Below are 26,475 nucleotides of genomic sequence, written 5' to 3'. Positions count from 1 at the left end.
AAGGTGGCCGCATCATCCTCCAACTGTCAATGAACACAATCCGGCTGGCTTGGTTTGCAGCCGAGGGCCCTGTCAGAGGCGTGCTGTAAAAATGATGAACGCCTGTCACATCTCCGAGGCTCGGGCTGATTTAGGGAGCTATTGGCAGGCGCGTCACTCCCAGAGTGTCAGCCAGTTAATTACTTCCAACTTTATCTTTCTTGTCACCACTTCCTGACAAATTGGCCATTATCTTTTATTCTACAACAATGAGCACTGCTTCTTTTTCTGGTGCTGCCTCTGCTTTCGCTCCCACCCCTCCTCCCTTTCCTTGCTGCTTTTTCACATCCAGAGGAAAATGAAGTGTTCTCTGCTTGGAGGGGGCCTGTTGGCAAGAATCTGCTGTCAGGAAAAAGAAAGGAAAGAAAAAAGTGGCTGACACAGTGGGCCCCCAAGTGGAGGTAGAGGGCCTGTCATCCTGGGCTCTTTGCTTCCATTCTAGAGGTAAGCAAGAACCTGGGGAGGGAAACCAACAGGAGCCTTCCTGAAGCTTTGTTTCCACTGGGCCTATTATTCCAGATGGGCTTACAAGCACTGTTTAATCAGGCGGCACCTGGCTGGCATCTGTTTGTTGCCAAAGATGCTTCTCCACCAGGCAATGACATGGTTGCTCCCATTACCCTGCTGGGTCCCCACCTCGGAGTCAGACAGCTCCACACGTTCACTTGACAGACCTATCAGTGCTTGATCGGATAGAGAGACTGGGGCAGGGCAGCCTGGACCGTGTCAGAGTGAGAGGTCTGCAGCGACATGTACCTAGTTCCACCTTTCCCCACAAAGGCCTAGGAGCAATGAGGGAGCCTATAGAACTTTTAACTTGAATAACAGTTAACACCAGAACACCCACCCTACAGCTGCACCCTGATGGCTTTGGGCGACATGTCACCAATAAATTATATTATGCCATATAAATAGCAGTCTGCTTTGTGTCTTGACTGATGCTTTACAAAGGCAAGTTGTTCTATCATGAGCCTACAGCAGGCTAGTAACAGCCAGAAATAAATCTGAGCTCTGTTGACTATGGGTAAAAGATCTGATTTTGTGGGTATGGCTGAATAGAAGGTATTTGAGTGTTAGAAGTTTGAAGCTATAAAGTCACAGTGTGTTGTTTGTGCTTTGGTTATATAAAAAGTTTCCTTTCCACTCTCTGCTTGCATGAGCTTTTTAAGAGGGGTACAGATTATTGATGGCATATTGACAGGCTATGAAATGAGTGAGTCCAGGGGCCTGGAATGTGTTTTTGCAGAGAAGTGAGTGTTTTTTGAACAGATCCTCACTTCTCTGGACCAAATGCTCTTTCTCTGTGCTGGGGAGGAGGGGGAGTAGAAGAGAGGGAGGAACAGGGCTGGGTACTTTTCCTGGAAGCCGAGGAGCAACTGTTAAATCCAGTCTTACCCTTGCAAGCAGCACCGAGTCAACACCTTTGGGACATGTGTTTAGAATTAAGATGCTGTGAGGTAAGTTTTGTTCGTCTCCTGAGAGTGCTTGGTCTGGCTCCAGCTTGCGCCACACAGGCGGCCTAGCTTTCCTCTCGGGTAATCGGCTGTTCAGGCACAATCGTCTCAAGTTCTGTTACATTCTTAAAGAATGACCGGTCTGTTTTCCACTCAGTTTTGCCTCAGACAGGATGGCAGAGCACCAGCCTAGGGGGAAGCATCCTCACTCCTGGGGGCAGCCCAGAGCAGGAATTGCCCATCCTTTGTCCTACCTTCCCGTTCAAACTTTGGCTGGGGTCAGGAGACATTTCTGGAGGTTCCAGTGATGGAAGCATTTGGTCCCTCTCAGTGGAGAGATGGTATGTAAAGGACGCATCTATTCCAGAGATAAGGCTAGCTTTGTGGGGAGCTCTCGTCTTCTTTGTCCTGGCCTTATCATACCCCATGCTAAGATCCGCACTGCATCTAATGCTGCAAAGGTTAAATGAGTTACCTGCATATCCTGAAGCAAAGATCCAGGACAGAGCAAACCACTCCAGAGGAATGGGGAGCAGGAACACGATGGAGCTCCAGAATCGACAAGAACTGCTATCAGTTCTTCCCGATAATGTCCTCCTTGGAATTGGGAGAAGAGAAAGGGACAACTATTCTCGTGGTCCATGATACCATGCCTTACTGGGCCTTAACTTACTGGAGTGTATGCTCCTTGGAGGCAGGGATTGAATCTTACTCACCTTTCCATCTTCCTAGGTGCCTAGTGTGCAGTAGGGACTCGGTAAATGTTTAACTGAATTGTCTATGGAAGAGTTTGTTATGAGAAGGATGATGACTAGTTCCCATGCCTGAAAAGGACTAAGGAAAAAACGAACAAAGCTGAGGAACCTTAGGAGGGATAAAGAAAAATTTAGGCCTGTGTGACCCTGAGCTAGTCACTTTACCTGGACTGCAAAAAACAAAACACAAAAACACAAAAAACCAAACCCAAAACCAACCAAACAAGAAAAAAAAAAGGAACTTAGGGTACCTGGGTGGTGCCATAGTGCCAAGCACATTAGGCCTGGAGTCAGGAAGACTCATCTTCAAATCGGGCCTCAGAAACTTCCTAGCTGTGTGACCCCAGGCAAGTCACTTCACCTTGTTTACCTCAGTTTCCTCATTTGTAAAATGAGCTGGAGAAGGAAATGGCAAGCCACTCCAGGACTTTGCCAAGAAAACCCCAAACAGAGTCACGAAAAGTCAGACACGACTGAAAAATGACTGAACGATGACAACGACAAAGAACTTGAATATTCAGGTGACCAAACACCACTTTGACTAACTCTGTTTCTCCCTTTCCAACTCTCTTTTCTTCTCTCCTTTCCAGGTGTTGAAAACTCCTGCCCCCAGTTAGTTGCCGTTCAGAGCTTGCTTTCTGTGTCCCCTAGCTCGGAAGAAAGACAGTTCTCAGGGTCTTTAGCCACTTAGGCCCTCCTCCCAAGGCAGTCAGTCCAAGCCTTGACAGAATAATTGTTACATTACTCAATGAATCAAACTGCGAATCTGGAAGACTTCCAAAGAGTTCAAATATGAACATACTTACAGTCATTAAAAAGGTAGATTCTTCTAGGATGGCAAGTATTTACCTGATCCTAGAATCTTCTTGATCTCCACGACTCTGAAATTACTACTCTTTAAAGGGTTGGGAGACACAAGAATTAATTACCAAATTTCTTCCTCCAAGATGTTCAAGAATAGGCTAGACACATCTCACCAAAAGATGAGAGATGGATGGACCACTTCAAGGACATTCCCAGCCTGGTACAGGCTCCAAATCCCTCTGTAAAAAACAAGCATTCACATTGCTGTGAAACATCTAAACGCTTCTGTGCAAAATGAAAACAGAGTTGGTTTTTTCCCCATGAAAAATGTAAGGTTCATTTCCCTCGGTCCTTCAGTGGTGCTTCCTCACCAATGGGGGAGAAGGGGAAGAGCCACAGGATCTTCACAAGTTGCCCATTCTCCTGAGTTTACCTGCAGAAGTGTACGTCATGGCTACCAAAGAACAGCTGGGTAAAGATGCTGGCTGGAAGTCAGGGCAGATTAAGAGGAAGAAAAGAATGCTCTCCCTTCCTCCCCAATATTCAGGAATACTTGACTGGCTTTTGTTCCAAACCCGAGCTTAACTTTCCCCTTTGCAGCAATGTAGGGAAGAGGGGACACTTGGTTTGTGTTGAATTTTTTGGCGTGGGATGTTTTCTTCCTTGGCTCACTTTTCCAATCTTCAGATTTATTTACATAAACAACTCGGGAAGAAAACCTTCAGCAACTCAGGGAAAATTCAACTGTTGAAAGGAACCTTATGCAAAGCATTAAGGATTTGTTTCCAGGAAGCAGATGTCAGGAAACAGGCACGGTCACTGAATTTGAGATACTTCATAAGGTCTAACTATTCATCACCTTTCCTGGAAAGGATTACCACAGGGCTGGCAGGTGTAGGTGAGAATAATTTTCAGCATATGTATCGGTACCCACCAAAAACGCCTTTCTGGTGGGAGGATATTAGAAACAGATGAGAAAAAATGGAGAGTAAATCAACAAACTCCAATCTCTTCTTTAAATCTGCTTGCCAAGGCAACAGCTAGGATATCACTTGAGGATTTAGTGTTCAAAATGCCGTGTTAGAAAAAGGCACGATCCCATTCGGAGGCTAGGAGATCGACGAAACGGTCTTCTTGGGGCTTACGGGAACCTAGTGAAGGTTGATGTCTTGAATGCAGGTTTTTGGGGGAATGGGGAGCTGATGCTGCCAGAAGCTAAGACAGGCAGGCTTCTTTGAGTGCCAGTTTTGAACAATGGCTTTAGGCTGTGGGAGTAACCTGCCACAGGCTGATAAGTTCTCACTGCCAAGAGCTTCTTCTCACTTTGGCACACAGCGGCAGCCCAGGGATGTGAGAAACAAAGCTGGGTGCACCTTGATCATCTCTTGCTCTTTCACGTTTACTATTTGTGGTGGGCTTACTATCGTAAGGCTCTGCTCCATGGAGGTTAGGTTAATTTTTTCCTTAAAAGGTACTGAAACTGTCCTCAAGATCTAATTGGCTTAGAGGAATAAGGCCTGGGCTGCTGGTTCCAGGGGGTCTGAGTACACAAAGAGCCAGCAGACTAGAGCTTTCTGACCCCAGACCAGCGGCGTGACCAACACTGACACAGGAAAGTGAGGCTCAGCTGAATCAAGGCTATAACTTCCACGAACACTCTTTCCTGCTCTGAATGTCCTTCCCCTGTTATAGCAAAGTAAATCTCCTTTTGTTCATTGAGACATTTATTCTGTTCAATAAGACAAGTGTCTTACTTCATTCTAATATTGAACCTGAGGTAACAGACCGTACTGGCTTATTCTGGTGCCTCTAGTGACCTAAAAAGAATTTGCCCTCTGAGAGAGATGGAAGCTCTGGAGATGGAAAAGGGCCCAGACAATATTATGCAAGAAGGTAGAGAGGTCTGACTTTGGGGTTATGTGTATTACATGTCATGACTTTCAATATTTGCACAATCTTGGAGTTGGAAAAGACGTCAGAGGTCAATCACTCCAACCCATTCCTGATCTCTGGAATCTCTTCTACATCCCATTCAACAAGCAGTGATCATTAACCACTTGAAAACCTCAAGTAAGGTTCAAATGACATCCAGAGGTAGACCATCCATTTCCCTTTTGGATAGCACCAACCGTTAGGAGGCAGGGGTCCCTTAATTAAACCAAACCTCAATTTCCCTATTTGTAATGACCACTGGGGCCGAGCAGGCCAAGTCTTTTCCCTCTCCCACCTGACAGCCTTCCAGACACTTGGAAGATAGCTATCATTCTGTCTTCCGCGAGTCTTCCTTTCCCCAAGGGAAACAGCTCCAGTTCACTCAACCAATCCCTACGAGGCAAGCTCCCAAGGCCTCTCGCCATCCTGCCTGTCTCTCTGGATGCTCCCCAGCTTATCAATATGCTTCCTAAATGTTTACTGGCAGCTGGAGGCACCACAGTGCACAGAGCGCCAGGCCTGGAGTCAGGAAGACTCACCCTCATGAGTTCAAATTCAGCCTCAGATACTTCCTAGCTGTGTGACCCTGGGCAAGTCACTTCACCCTGTTTGCTGCAGTTTCCTCGTCTGTAAAATGGGCTGGAAAAGGAAATGGCAAACCACTCCTGTATCTTTGCCAAGAAAACCCCAAATGAGGTCAGGAAGAGTCATATACACCCAAAAATGACTGATCCACAACAAAAATGCTAACCAGAACTGAACACAGCACTCTAGATAAGGTCTGGGTAGTGTGGAGATTATTGTTTCTGTAGTCCTAAATACTATGCCTCTTTTAATGCGGCCTAAAATTGCATCTGGCCTCTATATTATATTATTGACTCATTCTGAGCTCGCAATGCATGAAAGGCTCCATACTGTTTTCAGATGAATTGATGTCCAGTCATGCCCGCCCATCTGGTGCTTGTGAAGTCAATTCCTGGGGGTCTCCAGCACTTAACACAGTGCATGGCACATAGTAAGTGATTATTAATATATATCTGTTGACTGACTTCATTGGTGACCTCTTTCCAAGTTGATATCAAACCATTAATAACTACTTGTCGGGTCCAGTCATCTGACTGGTTCCATAACCTCCTAACTGTACTATCATCTAGAGCTCACATCCCTCCATCTTTTCCCCAAGAAGAGTATGGGAGGCAGTCAAAAGTTAGCTAAAATTTAGGCAAACTACACTTACGAGACCTGTCTGTTCTACTAAGTCCAGTAATTTTGTCCATAAAAGAAATTAGCTTAGTTTGCTATGAGGTGTTCTTGAAGACATGCTGGTTTTTTGTAATCTCTACTTCCTTTACTAGCTGGTTCACTAACCATCCTTTGAAAAAATCAATTCTGGAATTCTGCTAAGAATCAAAGACAACCTCCCTGGCCTATGGTCTGCAGCCTCCATTTTCTACCTTTTTCTGAAAATGAGGACATTTGCCTTCTGTAGTTCCACGGTATCTCTTCTACTCTCCATGATCTTTCAAAGATGACTGACAGTGGGTCGACACTCATATCGAGTCCCCAGGATACCTTTCTTCTGAGCCTAGGGCTCTGAACTCCAAGGCAGCTGGGTGCTCTCTGTTCATCCCCCCTACTCATTTTGGGTATCAGCTCCTGTTGGGTCATTTTTGTTTTGGCCTTTCTAGTCCAAAATGTATCCTCCTTAGCACAGAAAACAAGAACTATTACAATAAGGTTTCAGTGGCAATGACATGTGTCTCTCTTCTGGGCAGTTACTTACCTGCCTACTCTAGACAGCAGAGTGGGCCTATCCTTCCTATGATCCTCCTCAAAGAATTTTTCAAAAGTCCTTTTTGTTGCCCTGGCCTTTCCTTACCCATCTCAGCTCTTTAAGAGCTTTAGTGCTCCTGACATTCTTAAAACTGCCACACGTTCACATTCATTCTCTGTTATGTCATTGTTTCTATTGCGTGTGTGTCTTCTAACGATCTCAGCCGGTCAGTGAGTTCGCTGTGCATCCACATTTTTCAAAAAGACAATTTTCCTCTTTCTTGGTAACTGTTACTTTTTTATCTCTAGAATTTCTTTCTTGAAAACTTACTATCCCTCCCAGGTTGACCTGCCCTAGAGAATTTTAGTTTGTGGAATTTTAACTTTCTTTTCTTTGAACTCTTTGAAATTTACTCTGCTAATATATAGTCCACATCTCAGTCCATTCCAAACATTCCTTTCCTCTTTCAAAAATTCTAAGATGGAAAGGACACTTTCTCCTAAGGTTCCCCTGATGTCTACCTTCCAAAAACCTTATTATTGGTGAGAATCAGATCTGGAAGATATGTTCCCCTCCCTGGTTAACCCATCTTCTGAAGAATGAAATTGTCATTAAAGGTAGGCAAGGAAAATTAGGTGCTCTGCTTTGGGGTGGGGGTGGGGGTGTGTGTGGAGAGAAGAGGCGAGAAAGAGAGAAAAGGAGAGGAGAGGAAGAGCCAGAGACAGGAGAAGAGAGAAAAAAGGAAGTGTTGAGAGAACACGAGCGATCGCCAGCAGACGTCCAGAAAACTGCAGTCTGATGACACGCTCTGCTCTGCTTCTGCTTCTACTGGTCTTCACCCCAATGTTCTTTCCCCCTCTCTTCCTGGATTGCTTCAGATGAGTATCTTCTTAATATACAATGCTACGGCAGCCCTTCTTTCTTCCTTTACTTAGCCTGCCCCTTTTGAAAAATGTATCTCATCCAAACATATTAAAAGTATTTCTGTCACAGAAGCTTCTTCAAATGCCAAAGGCAGCATATTTTTGGGTAAGATGGAGTCACTGCACCTTATGTGAAGAGGAGGATGGAAATCCTGAAGGGAGTTTAACAAAATTCCACGAACATTGAAGTGTCTAGTGTGTACAAGGCTCCAGAGGTATAAAAAAAAAAAAAGAAATACAGTCCCTGCCCTCGAGGAGTTTACAATCTCCTGGAAGGATGCAACATGTGAAACAGAGAAGCCGATACTGGAGGACTTGAAGGGGAGGAGGACATTAACAAGCAGCAGAATCAGCAGTAGGTTTTTTTCAAGCCGATGACCTTCTCCATTGAAGCATCAGGCTGCTGTTGGCTACACTGATCTCAAAGGATGGGCCTGAAACACGACACCTACCCAGCGATTCACAGTCTCGATTTGTCTTCTGCACTAAGACATCGTGATCCTTATTCATGCGCACTCTAGTGTCGAACATACCTTCACGCAAGAGGACAAAGTATTGGAAAGCTAATCAAACCCTATTTTCCAAGGAGACAGCGAGTGTAAAAGGAGAGAAATTATATCAAGAGGCCAGGTGTTATGGGACAGATTACAACTTTTCTTTTCAAAGACTCATCCCTAGTCCTTGTTTTTGAGATTTTTGTAAGTCACCAGAAAGATTCCTAGTTCAGACTTCAAGAAAAGTTACAGGGAAAGAAAGGCAGCTGAGAAATATTTAAGCAGGTATAAGACAGCATTAAAATCCAGGTAGAGCAGGGATTCTACTGTATAAGGAGTGATCATCAAACAAAGGAATAATTAATCTACTTAAAAAGGCATTCAGTGCTCTGCCAAAATGTAACATGCACAAGACAACTGATTCTGGTGAATGCAGCATGAATTACATTCACAGGACTCCCAGGGTGAAAAGTGATTCTCATTTCCAGTTGGATCACTTCTGCCTCCTCACCTTATGTAATTCTTAGAGCTGGCTCTGGACCCTAATACAGACCAGCCAGGGTCACAATCCAACAGGCTAAGCTAGCTGGAAACTCACTAGTTTCCAGTCCCCTCTCAGCCCAGAGACTGCTCCCGCAGGGGAACAGACTCATGCCTTCTCTGCCTCTGTCCCTCCTCCCCCCTCCTCTGGCCCAAGCCTGCAGGACTCCACCCAATAGGCACCTGATCCTCCCTGATGGGGTGGGAGGGGCTAGCACCAGGGCCTCAGTGGGGGCGGGGGTATGGAAAGCAAATATATTTAAGATGCTAGCTCTGTAGAGAATGAAGGCTCTAGAAGGAGGGTTAAGGAATACCCCTCAGGAACTCAAGCTTTGGGGGGGAAAAGGGCCTTGAAGGGAAAAGAAAGATCACTGGACAATAAAGAGGGCAGTGGAAAAAAGAAAGCCTGAGAGCAAACTGAAGGCTCCAATTTGCTAGAGTTCTTAGCAGTCTTCAACAGTTTGCTTCAAGAACCCCCAATCCACAGAGACCACATGCTCAACATGACACTCCACTCTCTGGCCTGGCTCCTCGTCTTAACCCTAAGTTTTCGCCAGTCAGCCTGCCTGGCTAGAGAAGCCCCCAAAGCGTAAGACACCTGGCCAGCTCAAGGCTGCTGCCTGCTGCGAGGAAGCCAGGGAGCTCAAGGCCCAGATTGCCAATCTGACCAGCCTGCTGGGGGTGCTGAGCAAAAAGCAGGAGAGTGACTGGGTCAACGTAGTCATGCAGGTGATGGAGCTGGAGAGCCACACCAAGCAGATGGCCACGCGCCTCACCGAAGCCGAGAGCAAGTTCTCCCAGCTGAATAACCAGATTGACATGATGCAGCTCCAGGCAGCCCAGACGGTCACGCAAACCTCAGCAGGTAAGGAGAAAGCTTCCCTTATCTGGTCCTCTTTTGTCCTCCAATTAGCCATGGCGTCCCTTGCTGACCCCACACAAGTAACCCGAGATTCTCTGAGTAGTTCTTCATTCTTTGGGGGCCATGCACTTCCCACCCTTCTTTATAAAGGGGTCAGCTTAATTCTCTTGCATTTCTATTTCCTTTAAAAGATTTCCAATACCTTCACAGTCCCCTCATGTCCTCACATTGATAGGAGACAGGAAGGTTCAGACATGACTTACTGAGAACTGAAGTGATGGATCCAAAGTTACACAGCAAGTCAGTAAGAGAACACAGGTCTCCATGCCCAATGCCCCTTCCTCACACATGAGGTAATTAGCCAAACCTTCTACCTGCCAGTGGAGACCCAGGACCTTCTGTTTTTTCTGTCTATTCTGACTGGCATAAGCCAATTGAATAAAGCCAAAGCTTTTCTGTTAGCTTTTTGAATTCAGAATGTACTGGTACCAAAAAGTTTCTCATATCTCCTACTGCTGTCTCTTTGTGGGCATTCAAAACAAAAACAAAGAAAATGGGCATAAGGTCAGAGGGGAGGGTTTATGTGGGTCTGATTTTGTTGGGGGAGGCACCCCTCCATCTCCACACCCCAGTGAAGTTTGCACTCTCTATAACCTGTGAGATGGTCTTTGTGAATTGCTGCATTGGAAATAATCCATGATCCCAATGCCCTGGTGATCAGCCTCCAATTTTAGCTACTCTGACCCTTGGGAGACAGACCTACACGACCCTTGGGAGACAGACCTACACTTCATCTCTGGAATCTTACACAAACTCCTTCCAGCTTAGTTCCTGCCAAAACTTGAACTTGCTGGAAATGTCTTTGAGAAATAAGAGTTACTTCCATGCCACAGCAAAGAGGAATAGGACTTCAGTAGAATGTTTTTAAACGGTCAAACAAAATGATTTGCAGTTTCTCTCTGGCTCAGTCTAACTGATGTTCATAGGTATTTGTCAGAACCAGAGAAAGCTGTTATAGTAGACACTAATTTGCAAGTTGACAAGGGTTCTGTGGGTGTCCTATCTTTCCCCATAATAAGGGAATTATGCTCATTATAGATCAAAGGGCAAAGAAACACTTAACCTTTCGACATAGGCTAATTCTAATTAACAGGTCACTGGTTTCAATTTGGCTCAAAAAAAAATATTGACATGAAAGAATTCTGCAAACTTATAAAAACAGGCCAATGTGCAAAAAGGTATTTCCAAGCACTCACCCCCTGAACCCATCTTTGGGGTTATCTATGCATCTTCAGGCCATTTTATAGAAGAGTACTAATGCTACTTGCAAAATGAAATTAGGTTAGTGGCGGAATCTGACTATCACTTTTATCAGCTCTTCCTCTCTTCTAGTCCCTTACAACTCACTCTGCTAGCTGTATCCTCCAGAAAAATAAGTTTCCCAGAGGAGGCTCCACACCAATCACCAATTGCATCTTCTCTGGAATCACTGAGAGAGGAATCCCACCAACAGCAGGGGACCTTTTTCCTCCAGTGCCATCCTTTCTGAGATTGCCTTCTCTCTGCTGTCTCTCTCGTTTTGACCTACTGTTTCTCCGAATTGTGAGCTCCTCAAGGGCAGCGCCTACGTTTTTGCCTTTTTCTATATCTACAGCACTTAGTCAGTACTGTGCCTGGCATGATAATTCTTGACTGACTGACAAAGCCTTAGGGGATGGGACCCCCAACCCCCACCCCGGTGCAGTGGGAAAACAATCCCCCTTGGGGAAAGGGGCTGGCAAAACCTAACAAACATGCAAGACTCATATTAGGCTAGTTCTTCTCGTAACAGTTAGAGAGACATTAAAAGGGATAGCTTGCCATCCAAGGGAAAGATCTGGGAATTAATTTCATTCACTCTTCTGCCAGGTTTCCTGTCCCTAGGAGAAAATTTCTTAGTTTATTCCATCATTACCAATCCCTAGGCTAGTGAAGAGATCCATGCAGATAGCGACCTTCTTAGACAACATACCCATTTGTTATGCAAGGATGCCAAGAAGACTGAGATCATTTATGTAAAAATACTTTGCAAAATATGAAGCACTGTACATACACACATTATTATCTGCTCTCTTAAATGCCTCCATGCTCCTCTATTTGGGTCCTGTGAAGGAGTCGACAGAATGATGCCTACTGCATCAAAAGGGCCCGTGGGATTCTTTCTCTGTGTGCCACTTTCATCCTCCAGGTTCTTCCCAGGGACCACCGCCCTTCCCACAATGCCCTTAGCTCTTGCCAATACAGAAAGTGGGGTGGGGGGAGAGCCAGTGATACAAGACTAAATGTATCACAGTGAGCAGCACCTTCAAGGACAGTCAAAAATCACTTTCATCAAGACCAGAGGAGGTCAATCTAGCCAATGCACTGTGGTCTTCATGTTATTAATAATACTGCCAAAGTGGATCTCAAATGGTTAACCTGAAGGTGTTTTCACTGAGGGCTAAGAGCCTGGCATTATTAAAGATGCGAGAGAAATTAGGGTATTAAGTGGCTGAGAGATTAGATTTTAAAAGAGCGTGAAATCCATCTCCTGTAATTATGGCCTTGGTTTGCATTAGCAGTTACCCTTCTACAGAGAGGGCAGATGATGTAGGACACAGGCCCTCCTTGAAAACACAGGCTGGTCCAAGTCATTGAGACCTCTTTGCCTCTTAGCTAGTCAAGGATGCACCCTGTTTTATAAATGAGAGCTGCGTCTTGGTGCTGCTCCATTTAATTTGATACTGAATTCAGTTGGGAGAAATTTTCTACTTTGAGGTTTTTCGAATACTTGAAAATCTGATGGGAGAGGTTTGGCATTTTAGAGTTGTTATTAGCACTTAAAAGATACACTTCTAATCCAAATACATTACAGAAAAAAGAAAAAGAAAACCTCAAATAAAATAAAGAAATCTGTCTGCTTTGGGCCCAACTAGAAGCAATCTATAGGGTATGCACAGCTGCAAATCAGCTGCCTGCAGGAGAGACGGAGATTCCTGGCTCCATCATGGTTAGTGGGAGAACCTGTTATTAAACAGCTGCATCTATGACCCCGCTCTTTTTCAACAGCCAGTCATGTATTTCCGAAGGTTTTAAATCACTTGTCTGGGCCTACTGGTAATGCCGCCAGAGGGAAATCCTTTGTGTATCAACCCCTAATATCAGGACAGAGGTAGGAACTGGACCTCTTTATTTCATTAACACAGGGAACTCGCAATTAGGAAGCTCCCTCTATCAAAGCAGGTCAGCACCTTCAAGGCAGCTTAGAGAATTAGTTGCCTAGAACACTTATGGGGGAGAAAGTGACTGTTACCCACACTCACACAGCTGTATGTTAGAGGGGAATGTAAGGTCTTCGAGACTGCAGGGCCAGCTCTCTGTCCAATTTGCTAAGCTGTCTTATCACCAACACCAGACCACACCTAAATCAATTGAAAAACTTTTCACCTAATGAATGCCGTGAATTTCTTTGTTTGAAACGGAGTCCCATACTAGGTAAGCACCCTGTCTTGAGATGCTCACCCCAGGGGTTTCTTCTCCACTCTCAAACAGATGCTGTCTATGACTGTTCCTCACTCTACCAGAAGAAGTACCGCATTTCTGGGGTGTATAAGCTTCCTGCTGATGAGTTTCTGGGAAGCCCTGAGCTTGAGGTGAGGCCTCTTGAACCACCTTACTGACATTTCCCTTCCTCCTCAGTGCCCACCTCAGCAGAGATAGAGACTGAAGGCATTCCCAGCCTTAGAGAGGGAAAGGGAAGACATGTGATGGGAAGAACACCGATTATATAAAATCGAGCCAGTGTAAGCTTCTGTAGCTGCCCCCCAAATGTGATTTCTTGTCCAAGCCAACGGGGCATTCTGAAAGACCTAGGCATCTTTAGCAAAGCTTCCAACACAAATTACTCATTTTTTGTGTGTGGCAGCTAGACAACCAATCTAAATCTGTGCCACCCTGTCCTCGGCAGGTATTCTGTGATATGACAACCGCGGGTGGTGGCTGGACCATAATCCAGAGGCGGAAGAGCGGTCTCGTCTCTTTCCACCGTGACTGGAAGCAATACAAAGCGGGCTTTGGCAACATCCGTGGGGACTTCTGGCTTGGGAATGAAAATATCTACCGGCTGTCCAGGCGCCCAACCACTCTGCGGATTGAGATGGAGGTAAGCACCAGAACAGGCTCAATGAGGAGCCAGGATCCAGCATGAGGGCAGGGCACAGCCTGCCTCTGGTCGCTGGGGCCAGGCTCGGTCTATCTTCTGGGAGTTTATTCTGGTCAAGGGAACTGCTCCCTTTAGGACAAAATCATTTATGTAGCACTGTAGTTCTGCTCCCCAAAGTCCTCCAAGATGGTGATTTACTACTTTGTACATTCATCCTTACGACATCTCTGAGCAGGAGACAGCAACAATGGATTATGAGCTACATTCCACAGACAGGGTAACGAAGAACAGAGAACAGAGGCTAGCTCAAGGTTATATGCTGAATCTAGCAATAAAGCTGGGTCTAAAACCTAGCTTTCCTGACTTCCAGTTAAGGAAGGAGCAGAGATAACCAAGTTTTCATAGATCCTCTGCCAGAAAAGATACAAGCCTAAGAAAAAAAAAACACAACACTAGGATTTCTTAGACAAGGGCCATCTGGTAAGCTTCCTAAATAGGACTCCTTCCTCTCTCCACCAGGACTGGGAGGGTGACATACGGTTTGCTGAGTACAGTCACTTCACCTTGAGTGATGAGCTGAACAGTTATCGAATCTTTGTGGGGAACTACAGCGGTAATGCAGGACGTGATGCGCTCCTCTATCATAACAACACAGCCTTCAGCACCAAGGACAAGGACAATGACAAGTGCTTGGACAATTGTGTCCAACTCAGAAAAGGTGAGGTGGGAGGGAAGGAAGGGCAGGAATCCTGACCACAGGTGATTCTAGCTGGGCAGAGTGAAATATGTCACTGACATCTGGATTTAGTGTTTTTTGTCACGGGCCCACAGAGAGAGAGAGATGTGACTTGGGTGCCCCCGGGTACGTATTTAATAAGGGATATGAATTTATTAGAACTGATCTGCTTCTTCTGACAGGTGGATACTGGTATAATTGCTGCACAGACTCCAACCTTAATGGGATTTATTATCGCCATGGTGAGCACAACAAACACACGGATGGTATCACCTGGTATGGCTGGCATGGCTCTAGCTACTCCCTCAGGAAGGTAGAGATGAAGATCCGCCCTGAAGACTTCGAACCCTAAAAAGCAGCTTGCACTACGAGAGGGGTGCCGAATCCTAGGAGACAAGTCTGAGGGTGGGCAAGGAGGTAGTGTGGTAGGGGTAGGGATGGGAAATCACTTGTAATCAAGCACCAATGAAGTCACTCATCTCATTGAGAAAAGCACAAACCTTTGTCGGGCTCAACCAAGCACCAGCATTACACAATCAGTACCAGCAGTGGGGACAGCAAATAGAGAGACATTTACTACTCTGAGGGCATTCTTCTTAGTGGGTCAGAGCAGGCCCGAAGTCCCTGTGCCTTCGGACACAGCAGCAGCTCCAGAGGTCTCCTGTGGTTGGCCTCTTCCCACATGGTTCTTGTTTCAGGAGAAAGTAACCCGGGAGTTCATGCCTCATACTTTCTCCAGGGCCAGGATTAAAGTGAAGACAGAAAACAAATCTCTTGCTAAAATGAACTGTATTATTTCAAACCACAGGAGAGATACTGAAGGTTGGAGGAAAGGGTGAGGGTGGCAAAGAGTTTCTATTTCAAAACCCAATGAAATTGCTTTTGGTCTCCAGATTCTTTAACAGAGTAATTGCTCTGTTGAAGGTGAGCTAGCCCATGTCTTAGCTGCTCAGAGGAAACTCCAGGGAATTGGGCCTTGCAATCAGAGCCTCAGCATCTCACCTCCTTGCCCTCAATCATGGTAGAGTACAGAAAGGAATGAGGTACAGGGAGTGATTTCAGGTAGGAGTCAGAGAGAAGGAGGCATAGGTCACTATTAGAAGCTCTCACAAGACTAAGTGGGAATGAGGGAACTGCTAGGTACACGGGCTGCTGGCAAGGAATTTCACCACAGTCCAATGAAAAACAGAGCACTCTGAGCCCAGAAAATTAATACTGAGATTCATTCTCATTCTTTAGAACCATGTAGCAGGAATCATAGTCAGAGAATTTTAAAATTAGTAGCAGACTGGGTTTTTTTTTTAGTAACTTAAAATTCTACTAGAAGTCCAACAGTTAAATGTTCCATAATGCCAGTTTTTCTATCCTATCCAAAACTGTCACTTAAAAAGTGTCTAGTGCATGTGTGCTCACACACACACTCTCCTAGAGAAACATATTGCTTTGATTTAGGACTTCACACTGCAGTGGAGCAAAGAACAATACTATCAAACATAACCACCACGGTTACAAGCCAAGAAGAATTACAGAACTTTGATAGCAGAGAGAGAAAGAAAACTGAAGTCAATGCACGGTACTTAAGTCATTTGCAAATAACAAGTCTGGTTCTTGGATGCAGTCTTTGTTTTTAATTTAAATGTTATTGGCTTAGAAACACTGCTAAGCAGTTAACAGGTCGAAATAGCAGTAGTTTTTATTATCTTAGGTAGGCGGGGATCTGAAGAATGAATTCAAGACTCCTTCAGAAAACAGACTCACTGCCTAAAAATGTTCATAGTTAATATATCTATTTTCGTTCATTTTGTAAGAAAAGGGATCAACTGGAGGCTTGACTCTAATCACAGTAGCTGAAGGACAGAGAAGGGTGGCATGAGGGCTCATACCGTACATAGGCACCTGACTTCGTAAAAACTTTGTTCTGTGTTTTACATGTTCCAACATTTTTCTGTTTCTGCAATAAACTTTAAAACCCACGGTTCCTTTACATTTCTAATCTGTATCTGTCCAGTGCATTTACAATACAGCATGACATAAACCCTTCAGGAAAACCAGGGAGGCTTCAACGACAACAATCAGCACAATAGGGGGTTCTGAAGTCTGTAAAGCATTTTACAAATATTCTCTCATCTGATTTTTGCCCTTCACAATGACCCTGGGAGGAAGGTACTGTTACCTCTATTTTACAGTTGAGGAAACTGAGGCTGAGGGAGGTGATGTCCCTCACTCGGGGTCACACAGTACAAGTCTGCGTCAGGATTGACACCAAGCCCAGAGCTCTAGTCACTGTCCCTATTAGAATGAGGGAGAAGAACCTTTAAGTACTGTCTAGTACTCAAGCAAGGGGAGAGCAGAGGGAGTACCAGAGGTAACAATGAAGGCGCCTGTAGGCAGCAGATGCTGACCAAAGATCAGCCATCAGCGCCCCTGGATAGTGTGCTTCAATACCTGCTGCTGCTCTACTGTCAAAACGCCTTACATCTTTCATCACCTGTTCTCAAAATACTTTGCAAACAAGCACCTTTACTGAACACATGAGAAGTTAAGGCATGGAGAAGGAGGGTTTCTTTCTCTCAAAACTGTCCAGAGCGAGAAGGCTGTACCTGCTCTACAGAGCTGCCTTTTTGAGAAGTCTATTTTCCTTCCTTCTTAAACCTGGTCAGCCCTGCTCCCAACAAACCAGCCTCAAGAAATCCTCTGCTCCCTCAATATTGCCTGTATTTACAGGCCTTTAACGTACTGTCTTTTAGAAACCACAGGGAACCAACTTTGGTGCTATGATTAGAAAGCCAGGGAATTTAAGCCAGAGGTAACAGTGGGTTGCTAGGAGTTGAGACAAATAAAAAGGGCAAAGAGGAACCATACAAAAGGAGAGCTCCTGGGCCTCCTGGGGAGGAGACGCTCTAAAAGAAAACTTCCAAACAATCACTGGGCTCTGCACAACAGCGCTGAAAATTTCAGAGGCTCAACAAGAGATCAACATTATGGGACAAGAGAAGAAAAAAGACTGGAAAGAAGAAGAGGAGAGAAAGAATGAAATCCGCTGTTCAGGATCCCTGGATAAGTAGTGGGCACACCTCTCTTCTTCCTCCTCCTCAGCATACCACCAGGACCAGAGAGGAATGTTTGGCCTGCGTGGTTTGCTTCAGTATCAGGGGGAAGCTTCTCTTGGGAGGGAGGGGATGAGAAAGCACTTTATTGAAAAATGGGAAAAATGTTCCCAAACCACTAGCCTACAATGGGTTCTAGACCTTTAGGAATAGCCATTTCTGGAACCAAGAAGGTCACCTGGAGCCTGTTCCAAAGGTAATTAACATTTTCATCTGAGCAGCTACCTCTAATTGTTTCTTTTCTATTTTTCGAGACTGAGACTTCTCTATCTCACCCCAGCTGGAAGGGCAGCAGTCCCTCACAGGCATGGTCCCAGCCCTGAAGGGGTGTTTTCTGACTTGTGCTGGCTTGCCCCTCCTTGGGTATCCTGGTGGTCCCTCTGCTCCCAGGGGGTGCAATACCATGTTATGTCCAACTTAGTACATACACCTGACTGGTAGCAGCCCCACTGCAGCTCAGAATCCCTGGGCTCAAGCCATCCATCAGCCTCCACCTTCCTGGTAGCTGTAATTACAAGTGTGTACCACCACATCTGACCAACTAATTATTTCCTTAAAAATTCGTGAGAAGGGGGTGTATGCAACCACACACACACACACACACACACACACACACACACACACGCGCGCGCGCGCGCGCGCGCACGCGTATTTCCAGACAGAGTGGGATTGAAAAGGTGACGTCTCCTGAGAAGAGAGGCAGTTTTCCCAGCTGCACACCCCTTCCTAGCCTTGAGTTGCTGGCTTCAGAGGCTGGCTTCCTGTCTGGGTGTTTATTTAACTGATATTTCAATCAGAAGAGTTTAAAGTGAGAATAACACATCAAGCACTCCAGGTGGTAGGGCACGGTATCACCCTCCAGCGTGGAAACAGATCCTGTACAAAAATAAAAGGCAGGGCCACCAGATCCCACTGGAATTAAACAAATAACTACATTCTTTGGAGTCTCTTTTTCACTTGGCCAATGTTCGATTCAATTCCCACACTTATGAAGCACCTACTATGTGCCAAGCACTGGACTAGATGCTGGGGATACAAAGAAGAGACATGACAGCAGCCCCTGTTGTCAAGAAGCTTATGTTCCACACAGCTGTTTTTCTCCCCTCTGCACGTAAAAGGTGTTTAGCAAATGTTTATCAAATGGAAAATTAATTGAATTTCCGGTGAAGTGCTATTACCCCGGTCCACATGACTCTGAATGGCTTACATTTCTTTGTCCTAAGTCCCCACAAGCTCAGCGTTAGCTCCAACCTAGGGGCTACATTTCAAGTTTAGCGTGTCCCGGTCATGCTACTAACTATAATGGAAAAGGTTGCCACCAGGTCAGTGTGCCTAACACAAAAAAATCACCAGTGAGAGCTGCTACAGCAGCTGGAGAGAGAGAACCTGGAAGACAGCAGGAGACTAGTTTAAGGCAGGTCAAAGTGAAGGTGAGCTACCATCAGACAAGAACTGGGGTCTGAGAGGATCACAGCAAGAAGTTAAGGAAGAGTCAAGACTGGTCTGCAAGGAATTGTGTCTGAAAACATAAGAATTTGCTTTCTGCTCTACTCGGCCTGAGAAACGAGGGAAGGCCCCGATGACCCCCTGAAGTTCTCTCTCTAGCGCTCAGACCACTCTTTCCTATCGGAAGCCTGTGTTTCCATCAATAATGTCTCTGTGTGGGGGGCAGCTACATGGCAAAGTGGATAGAGCAATGGCCTTGGAGTCAGGAGGATCTGAGTTCAAATCCGGCCTCAGACACTTATGAGCTGTATATCCTGGGCAAGTCACTTAACTGCCACTGTCTCCAAAACAAAACAAAAACAAAAAACAAAATAAAATGTTTCTGTGATTTTCTGAAAGGAAGATAAAAAGGACTGGAAGATGAGGCAGATGAGGAGGGTGAGGGGAGGAGAGCAGCAGTGACAGCGATGTGGAAGTTGCTCTAAGCTAGTCTAATTTGTGTATGTGGCCAATGAGTCTGTCCAGCTCCTACCACATTGCACATGGCAGAACAGATCCCAGCTGCTCAGGCAGAGGATGGAGAAACAGTGGCATGTTCCATATTCCTTCTACCTATTACCTTGAAACAAGGATGTATCATCTCATAGATGACAACTCTTTTTGAAAACCTGCTCCTGAGGCAGCACTGCAGACAGCAGACTCCATTCCTATTCTCCCTTACCCTCCATCCTGTCCCCCTCATAGAGCTCCATTCTCTAAATCAAAAAACATGACCAACAGGAGAGTATTCAGCCACCCAAAAGGCATCTCAAGTGAAGGGCAGGTCACAGCCTTCCCTGCCATGCTGGAGAAAGTTATTATTAGCTGGGCACTGTTTTCCTTTCGACTCAAACTACCTGTAGTGAAATGATGAACATTAGCATTCAAATAAAGATAATTCGATCCCAAAGATGAACATCCTCTGGTAATGCCCAGAGGAGGAAAACAGTTCTCTTTCTCACAATAGCAAGGCATTTATGCCACCTTGGCAGCAACTTATGGGAGGAGGTGAAAGCCACACCAGGGCCATAATTGTTATATTCTCATAATTCAGAACTCAAATGGCACAAGTCTGAGGAACTAACAGAGTTGAGCCTAAAAACTGCAAACAGAAGCCAATCCTACAAGAATACACCGGACAAGGGTGTGCCGCAGCTTTCTGCACTGAGCTGCAGCGCCCACTCTTGGCTTTGCCTTCAGGGCCCCGGAACAATTTTCATGTCCTATAGATCCTCACCCAACCAGCAACACATAGAATCCCTCTCGTCCATTCTTTCTGAGATTGCCTTGTAATTGCTTCCAGACACATTTCATCAGAGGCACCAAAAACATGCACCGAAGAACAATGGGAGCCCAGGTGCTGAGTGGGCACCAAATTGCAAATCTGTGGGAATATTGGTGAATGCCATCTGCAGCTTGAATGGGCATGAATGTGTTCATTGGACCCTGCAATGTGTAAGAAGCCCTGAAATCACCCAAATGAAGCGGTATCAGAGCGATGTGGGAAGAGGAGACAGAAACCCAGAAGGGCATGTTAGCGGCCTACCTGATCAGAGACTCGAGGATGGCAGGGCTGGGGCCCTTCTGGAACTCCAGCTCCTTGTAGTGCAGCGCCTTGGCGTATGCACGGCACTTGGCCGCTCGTTCACCCAGGAGGACGATGCCGTTGTCATCTCGGAGTGGCAGGGGACCCTGGAAGGAGAATGAGACCCCAGAACATCAGAAAGGGGGCAGATGAGGCCGAGGACTAACTGAGGGGCCTGCCCCTAGCTGGCTCCTTGCCACACTCAATGTGCACAATGGGAAGGGACGGTCTCACCTTGTCACTGTGCTCCATGAATTCTGCCAAGTTGAGGAGGGTTTGTGTGACTTCAGCAATGTCCTGGGATGTCAGGGCCAGCTCAATGCTTCTGATCAGCTCATCCTGCTGGTCCTCGTTCAGCTCAGACCAGCAAGATACAAATGCTGCATTAAAAAGGTCCCTGCAGGGAGAGGAAAGGGCATCAGAAAATGTGCTGCAAGTTTATCTGGCACCCCTGAGGGCAGGCAGCACAGGCAATGTGACAGGCTGCATACAAGGGCAATGCATGCGCACGGTGAACGGATGAGGATCATCTCTCTTCTTCGGAGACATGTCTTGATTATCATGTCGAACCAATGAAGAGACGGGAGAAAATAGCTTCTAGTATATAGGTTGTGGCCTTCCAAGGAAATTCACAGCATCCTCAAGGGCCTGGAGGGCCCTCAGTGTTAGGCTGTCACTTCCCAAATCCTGGGGATTAGGAAATCAGACAAAGCATCTGCTGCTATTTTAAAAAACAGGCAGAACTCCTGGATGGTTCCAAGCAAAGTCACAGTGAGAACCAAGAAACCTGAGATATTACAATCAAAATCCAAATCCACAGGATCCACGAGGATTACCAAGCCTCTTTCCAATGACAGGCAGCTCCTTAGGAGGCCTTAGCAATGATGAGACTTCATCTCAAAGACTGAACTATTTAAAAGTGATCCCACATCCCCAGGATGGCAGGAGTTCTTGCTTCCTCCTGCTGTCCTTTAATCCTCTCAGACTGTGGGGAGGGGTGGTGTACAGGAAGTGCTTCCAAAGCCTTAGACCTTTCTCAGCAGCCACTGTGATTACCTATATCCCTTCCTGGCAACCAGTAAGAGATCAAAGAGGGCCAGTCTGAGTAACTCGGAAGGACTCTGTGACTCAAAATAATTCTGAATTCTGCAAAAAGCCTGCCAGGGATGGGGGTGGTAGGGGAATCAAATAAAAACATGCATCTGAAAAATGAAGTCAGGAAACTGAGGAAGCACTAAGCGAGGGAAATCAGCTTCCCTGAATCAAGGTCTGGAGTAAGAGCGGGGTCAGACAAGCTCAGAAGACAGCGGGGACAGCAAGGCAGTACGGTGCACAAGCTGAGTCTGAAAAGCCTGCACAACAGGCCCAGACAATCCTCAGCCATTGTTTTTAAGCCTCAGAAACAGTCAACGTTCACTAGCAGAGAACCTGCCCCAACGCCCCCGGAATGTGGTCAGCCACGGCTCCTAAAAGACAGCAGTGACAGCAGCCACTGAGAAGCAGGCAGTCCCGGCCCCTGGCTGCGACACTGCTGCTCCAGGCCTTGGTCTAATGGGATGGTTTTAACTGCTGCCCAATGGGAGGAATAAGACTGGAATTTTCCCATTCTCGCGGGAACTGGTTTGCGTCCTCTGTACTTGCCCCACTGGTGCAGAAACTCAGAAATGCTCCTCTTCTGAACCACTGACTTATTTTCTCATTGAAGAAAGCTGACCATAAGCCCTCTGGCATTTCACGTACAAGTTCTGAGTCCAAAGGGAGCTTGTTTCCTGAAGGCAAAGGCTTCAGGAGCCTCTTCCACTTTGTCCTGAACCCCCATCAAGGAGGGGAAGTCTTCCTTCCACGCCTGCCTTACCTCGCCATAGGGTTGTAGCCTGAGCCAGGGCCCAGCAGGAGCGAAGGGATGGAGATGAGGAGTCCTTCAGCAATTCCAAGCTCAGCCGTCTGAGCCACTCCAGCCAGTCATCCTTAGAAACCCTCCTCGCTGCTCCCCAGGCCTAAAACGTCAGTCAGTGGCAGAAAGTTATTAATATCAAATATGCACTCATTAATTTCATAGCAATTTCCCCCCTAGATTTGGAAAGCTACACCTTTTACAATTAAACAGTTTCTGGGCACAACTCAAAACAGTAATAATTAAAATTCAAGAGAGGCAGCAATTGACCGGAATACACCAAAATACAATAAAAGTCAATTCTAAAAGATTGTGCTACATGAAAAGTCATGAAAGTCAGCAGACTCTGACTGGTGGATAGGGAAGCCCCAAACAAGAATGCTCCAATGAGAATGCCAGGTTTTCTGCAGAGGCTCATCTGAAGGATCCAGGCTGATCTGATCTGTCACTGGGAAATCAACAGGCAACGAGCACAGCTCACAGGGTCGGGCTGGCATGGACAGAAGCCAAAGAGCTGCTGGGATCTTGGTCCCCAGCTCCAATCCTCCACAAAGAGTCGGACTCCCTGCTTAGCGAAAGGCAGCTACAGGAGTGACCTGGGCCCCACCTACCAAGTGGAGACCCTTGTAATTGTTTATGCGACTCTCACCACTTTTTTGGGGGGTGGAGTTGGGGGGCTGGATTTATTTTATTTAAAAATTTTTTTTTAACTTTTATTTTCAGTTTCAAATTCTTTCCCTTCCTCCACCTGTCCCCTACCTATTGAGAAGGCAAGAAAAATAACACTCATTATACATATGAAGTCATGCAAAATGTATTTCCACATTAGCCATGTTGTGGGGGGAAAAAAGCAAGAAAAATAAAGAAAGTGAAAAACACTCTGCTCTGATATGTACTCAGAGCTCAACAGTTCTCTCTCTGGAGGTAGATAGCAGTTTTCATCATGTCTATGTGGTGGGTGGGTGTGCATGTGTGCATGCATGTGTGCGTGCACACGTGTGTGTGTGTGTGTGTGTGTGTGTGTATGTGTACAACGGACCCAACAGTCTTTATCCTTGGACCACGGGGGCAGTTACTTTTAAACCCCTCTACATAGGACAACAAATAGGAGACAACAGGGACCAGTAAACTGGGTGACAGGGCCGCTGCCCAGCAGCCAAAGTGGGCCCCGAGCCAGCTCTGAAGTTGGGCAGGCAATCGCTTGGATGGAAGGAGGTAAATGCCCTGGGCTGGAAGAATGGTCCCTACTATGGAAAGCTCAGCTCTGCTCTACTCCAACAGGGTATGGACCAGGTGGGGCTGGTAACTTACACCCTCTTCCGAACTCCCAGCTTAGCAGGATGGGAAACCACTTGAGAAAAGCAAACAACTTTTGCCTGAGGTTTCCTTTACATTGTCTATATTAAGTCATGTGAAGGCTGGGCAAAATGGGCAAGGAAGAGACACATGTGGCCCTGAAGCTGAGCATGGCCATTTGGGCCAAAGTAGAGAAGCCAGCACTACCAGCATAAATAACCTTGCCCCAGCATGCTGACTAGACCTGCCACCACACAGGTGGGACGGGTGGATGAAAGAAGAGTCACAACGGGGGTAAGGTGGAACCACCATCAGTGAAGGTGCCAGTAACTAATGTAAAGTGCTGAGATAAACAACTTGGTACATTCACTTCAAAGGTGACACAAACATGGTATTACATTTGGGTTCAACAGAGACTCTTCCTTTGAAATCACCTATAAGTACAGGTAAAGAAATGTACTACAAAGGACAGAACAATGGTCTGAGAGTCAGCTGAGTGGGGTACAGGCCCAGCTCTAAAATAAGTGAGCCAGGAGATCTCGACAAGTCCTTTTCATGTTGTCAGCCTCAGTTTCCTCTTCTGTAAATCTGGGCTAGATGACCTCTGAGGTCCTCTCAGGCTCTCAACCCTCTATCCACAAAGCTCTCAAGAGCAGTCCACGGTTCCGGCCCTGATTCGAAGGCTGGGCCAACTTTGGATTCTATTTGTTGGCATTTGCCACAAAGCGCTCCCTTGTCACAGCTCCGGTGGCAGACATGTTATTCTAACTGAGGTCTTTCTACACTTCCCAATTCTCCCCCTTTAAAATGAAAAGGCTTACAGTTCCAACTTGGGAAAAGCGCCAGACCGGTACTTCTACTATCCAGACTTTAATTCCCCAGATGCGCCCCCAGGGCAGTTTCCAGCACTGCTAGTCCCAGACAGCACCAGGCCTCCCTGGCCCATCTCCTGGCTCCCTGAGACCGTCCACGTGCCCACCTTCTGCAGGTTGATGGTGCTAACGTGCAGCTTCTTCATGGGCCCAGTCTCCACTGGGCCACTGGCTAAGGCATCACCCTGGTTGCTCCTCATCATTCGATGCTGATAAATTAAAGGATCTTCTTCTTCATCAGCTAGCGTGTACCCCTGTAACCAGAGACGGAGACAGATGGCTGGTGATGTTGCTAGACTTTCCTAGAACTCAGATAGGTTGCTTCCACGTCCTTCCCCACTCTGGAAAATTCTGCTCACTGTTTACAACAGGCTAATCCAGTGGACAGCAGAAAGCTAGAATTCTGCACAAACAGAGCCACCTGTGGGTAGTATTCATTCATTCATTCATTCATTTGACAAGCAATTATTGGGTACCTTTAGGCACTGGGAATACAAAACCAAAAAGGAAAATGTCCTTGCCCTTGAAGGGCTTATATTCTATGGGGTGGACGAATACATGGAATCATGTGCATATCGATAAATAAATATGAAATGGATCCAAGATAACTGCCAAGAGAAAAGGCACTCGCCAGATACCCATGCCAACTGAGACAGGAGGGAGATATTGAGGGGAGATGAATCAAAAACTGGAAAACGATGAAGGGATAAGAGAGACAGAGCAAGCTAAGTTAGATATATTTAGTACTGCCAGCCAAGACCCTAAAAACAATGCCTAAGAGGGAAAGATCTCGGGGATTAGAAACAAAGATGCAGATGAGCTCACCTTGACAATCCTACAAATGAGCATGTCATAACGTTGATGGTTAATTCTGTGTCTCACCAGGACTTTATTTACCATTGGGATAAAAATCTGATACTACAACAGGAGGGAGAAAAATTCAGAAAACACAATTAAGTCATAATTGTAGGTTGATCTATCAGTCATATCTGCAGGATTCAGGGGGAAAATCCTACATTTTAACAAAAGAGCTAAAAAAAACCACCAACCCCAATTTTTATTGGCTCATGTTTGAAAGCTGAATGATAGGGGGAAGGATCATACAATTTGGGATTTTCTTGCCTAACCCTGCTAAAGATAAAGTCTCCCCAAGCTGAGAGAGACTTAGCTTAGGACTCAACAATCCTGTGGTCCCAGGAATCCTGCATTACCTTCTTCCCCAGCTGAAAGACAAGTGAAGACAAAGTGTCCATGGCTGTGGAGCGTAGCTCTGGACTCAAGTCCAGCGTCCGTACGATAGGGTGGATGATTCGGGATGCGTAGTCAGTGAAGTCCAGGGACTCAGTCAGACGATCAACCGTCTCCAAGGCTGCCCTGCAATCGATCAGAAGGAGGACTGCCTGAGAGGCTAGGCTTCCTCCTCAGGCCAGGACATCTTGGGGGAAATGGACTTAATACTGGGTCCAGGGAGAGAGGGAGAGTTCAGATTTGAATAAACCTGGTACTACAGAATGGAGCTAAAATAACACAAAAATGGGAGGTGGCCTGAGAACCGAGAGGAAACCACTGTCAGAGCCAAAGGGCAGCTGCTTACTTGCGAGCTGCTAAGGGAGCATCAGGGGCATCAAAGAGCTTCACAATCGGTGGCAAGAGCAAATGCAGGTAGTCATCCAGGTTGGCCCCAAACAGCTGGATTGCGTTCAGCAACTGGGAGAGGGAAACAAAAGGACTGTCACTAAACAA

General features: G+C 46.1%; 2 protein-coding genes across 2 annotated transcripts in view; one reads left to right on the top strand and one right to left on the bottom strand.

Annotated features, from left to right (window-relative positions):
- Nucleotides 1-26,475, bottom strand: part of MTOR (mechanistic target of rapamycin kinase) — a 118,197-nt gene that overhangs the window by 60,990 nt on the left and 30,732 nt on the right. The window contains 8 exon segments of the mRNA XM_020973950.2: nt 20,632-20,777; nt 20,905-21,067; nt 22,526-22,544; nt 22,547-22,667; nt 24,840-24,986; nt 25,558-25,650; nt 25,944-26,106; nt 26,327-26,439. Coding sequence (XP_020829609.1) covers nt 20,632-20,777; nt 20,905-21,067; nt 22,526-22,544; nt 22,547-22,667; nt 24,840-24,986; nt 25,558-25,650; nt 25,944-26,106; nt 26,327-26,439 — 965 coding nt within the window.
- Nucleotides 8,969-16,466, top strand: ANGPTL7 (angiopoietin like 7). Its single transcript, XM_020973970.2, is given in 6 exon segments — nt 8,969-9,263; nt 9,265-9,580; nt 13,148-13,248; nt 13,563-13,757; nt 14,277-14,475; nt 14,676-16,466. Coding segments are annotated over 6 exon segments (1,035 nt in total). The 5' UTR covers nt 8,969-9,209; the 3' UTR covers nt 14,846-16,466.

Source organism: Phascolarctos cinereus, unplaced genomic scaffold (assembly GCF_003287225.1).
Source record: "Phascolarctos cinereus isolate Bilbo 61053 unplaced genomic scaffold, phaCin_HiC Scaffold_726;HRSCAF=1367, whole genome shotgun sequence".
NCBI classification, from domain to species: domain Eukaryota; kingdom Metazoa; phylum Chordata; class Mammalia; order Diprotodontia; family Phascolarctidae; genus Phascolarctos; species Phascolarctos cinereus.
This window is presented reverse-complemented; position numbering and strand designations above follow the sequence as displayed.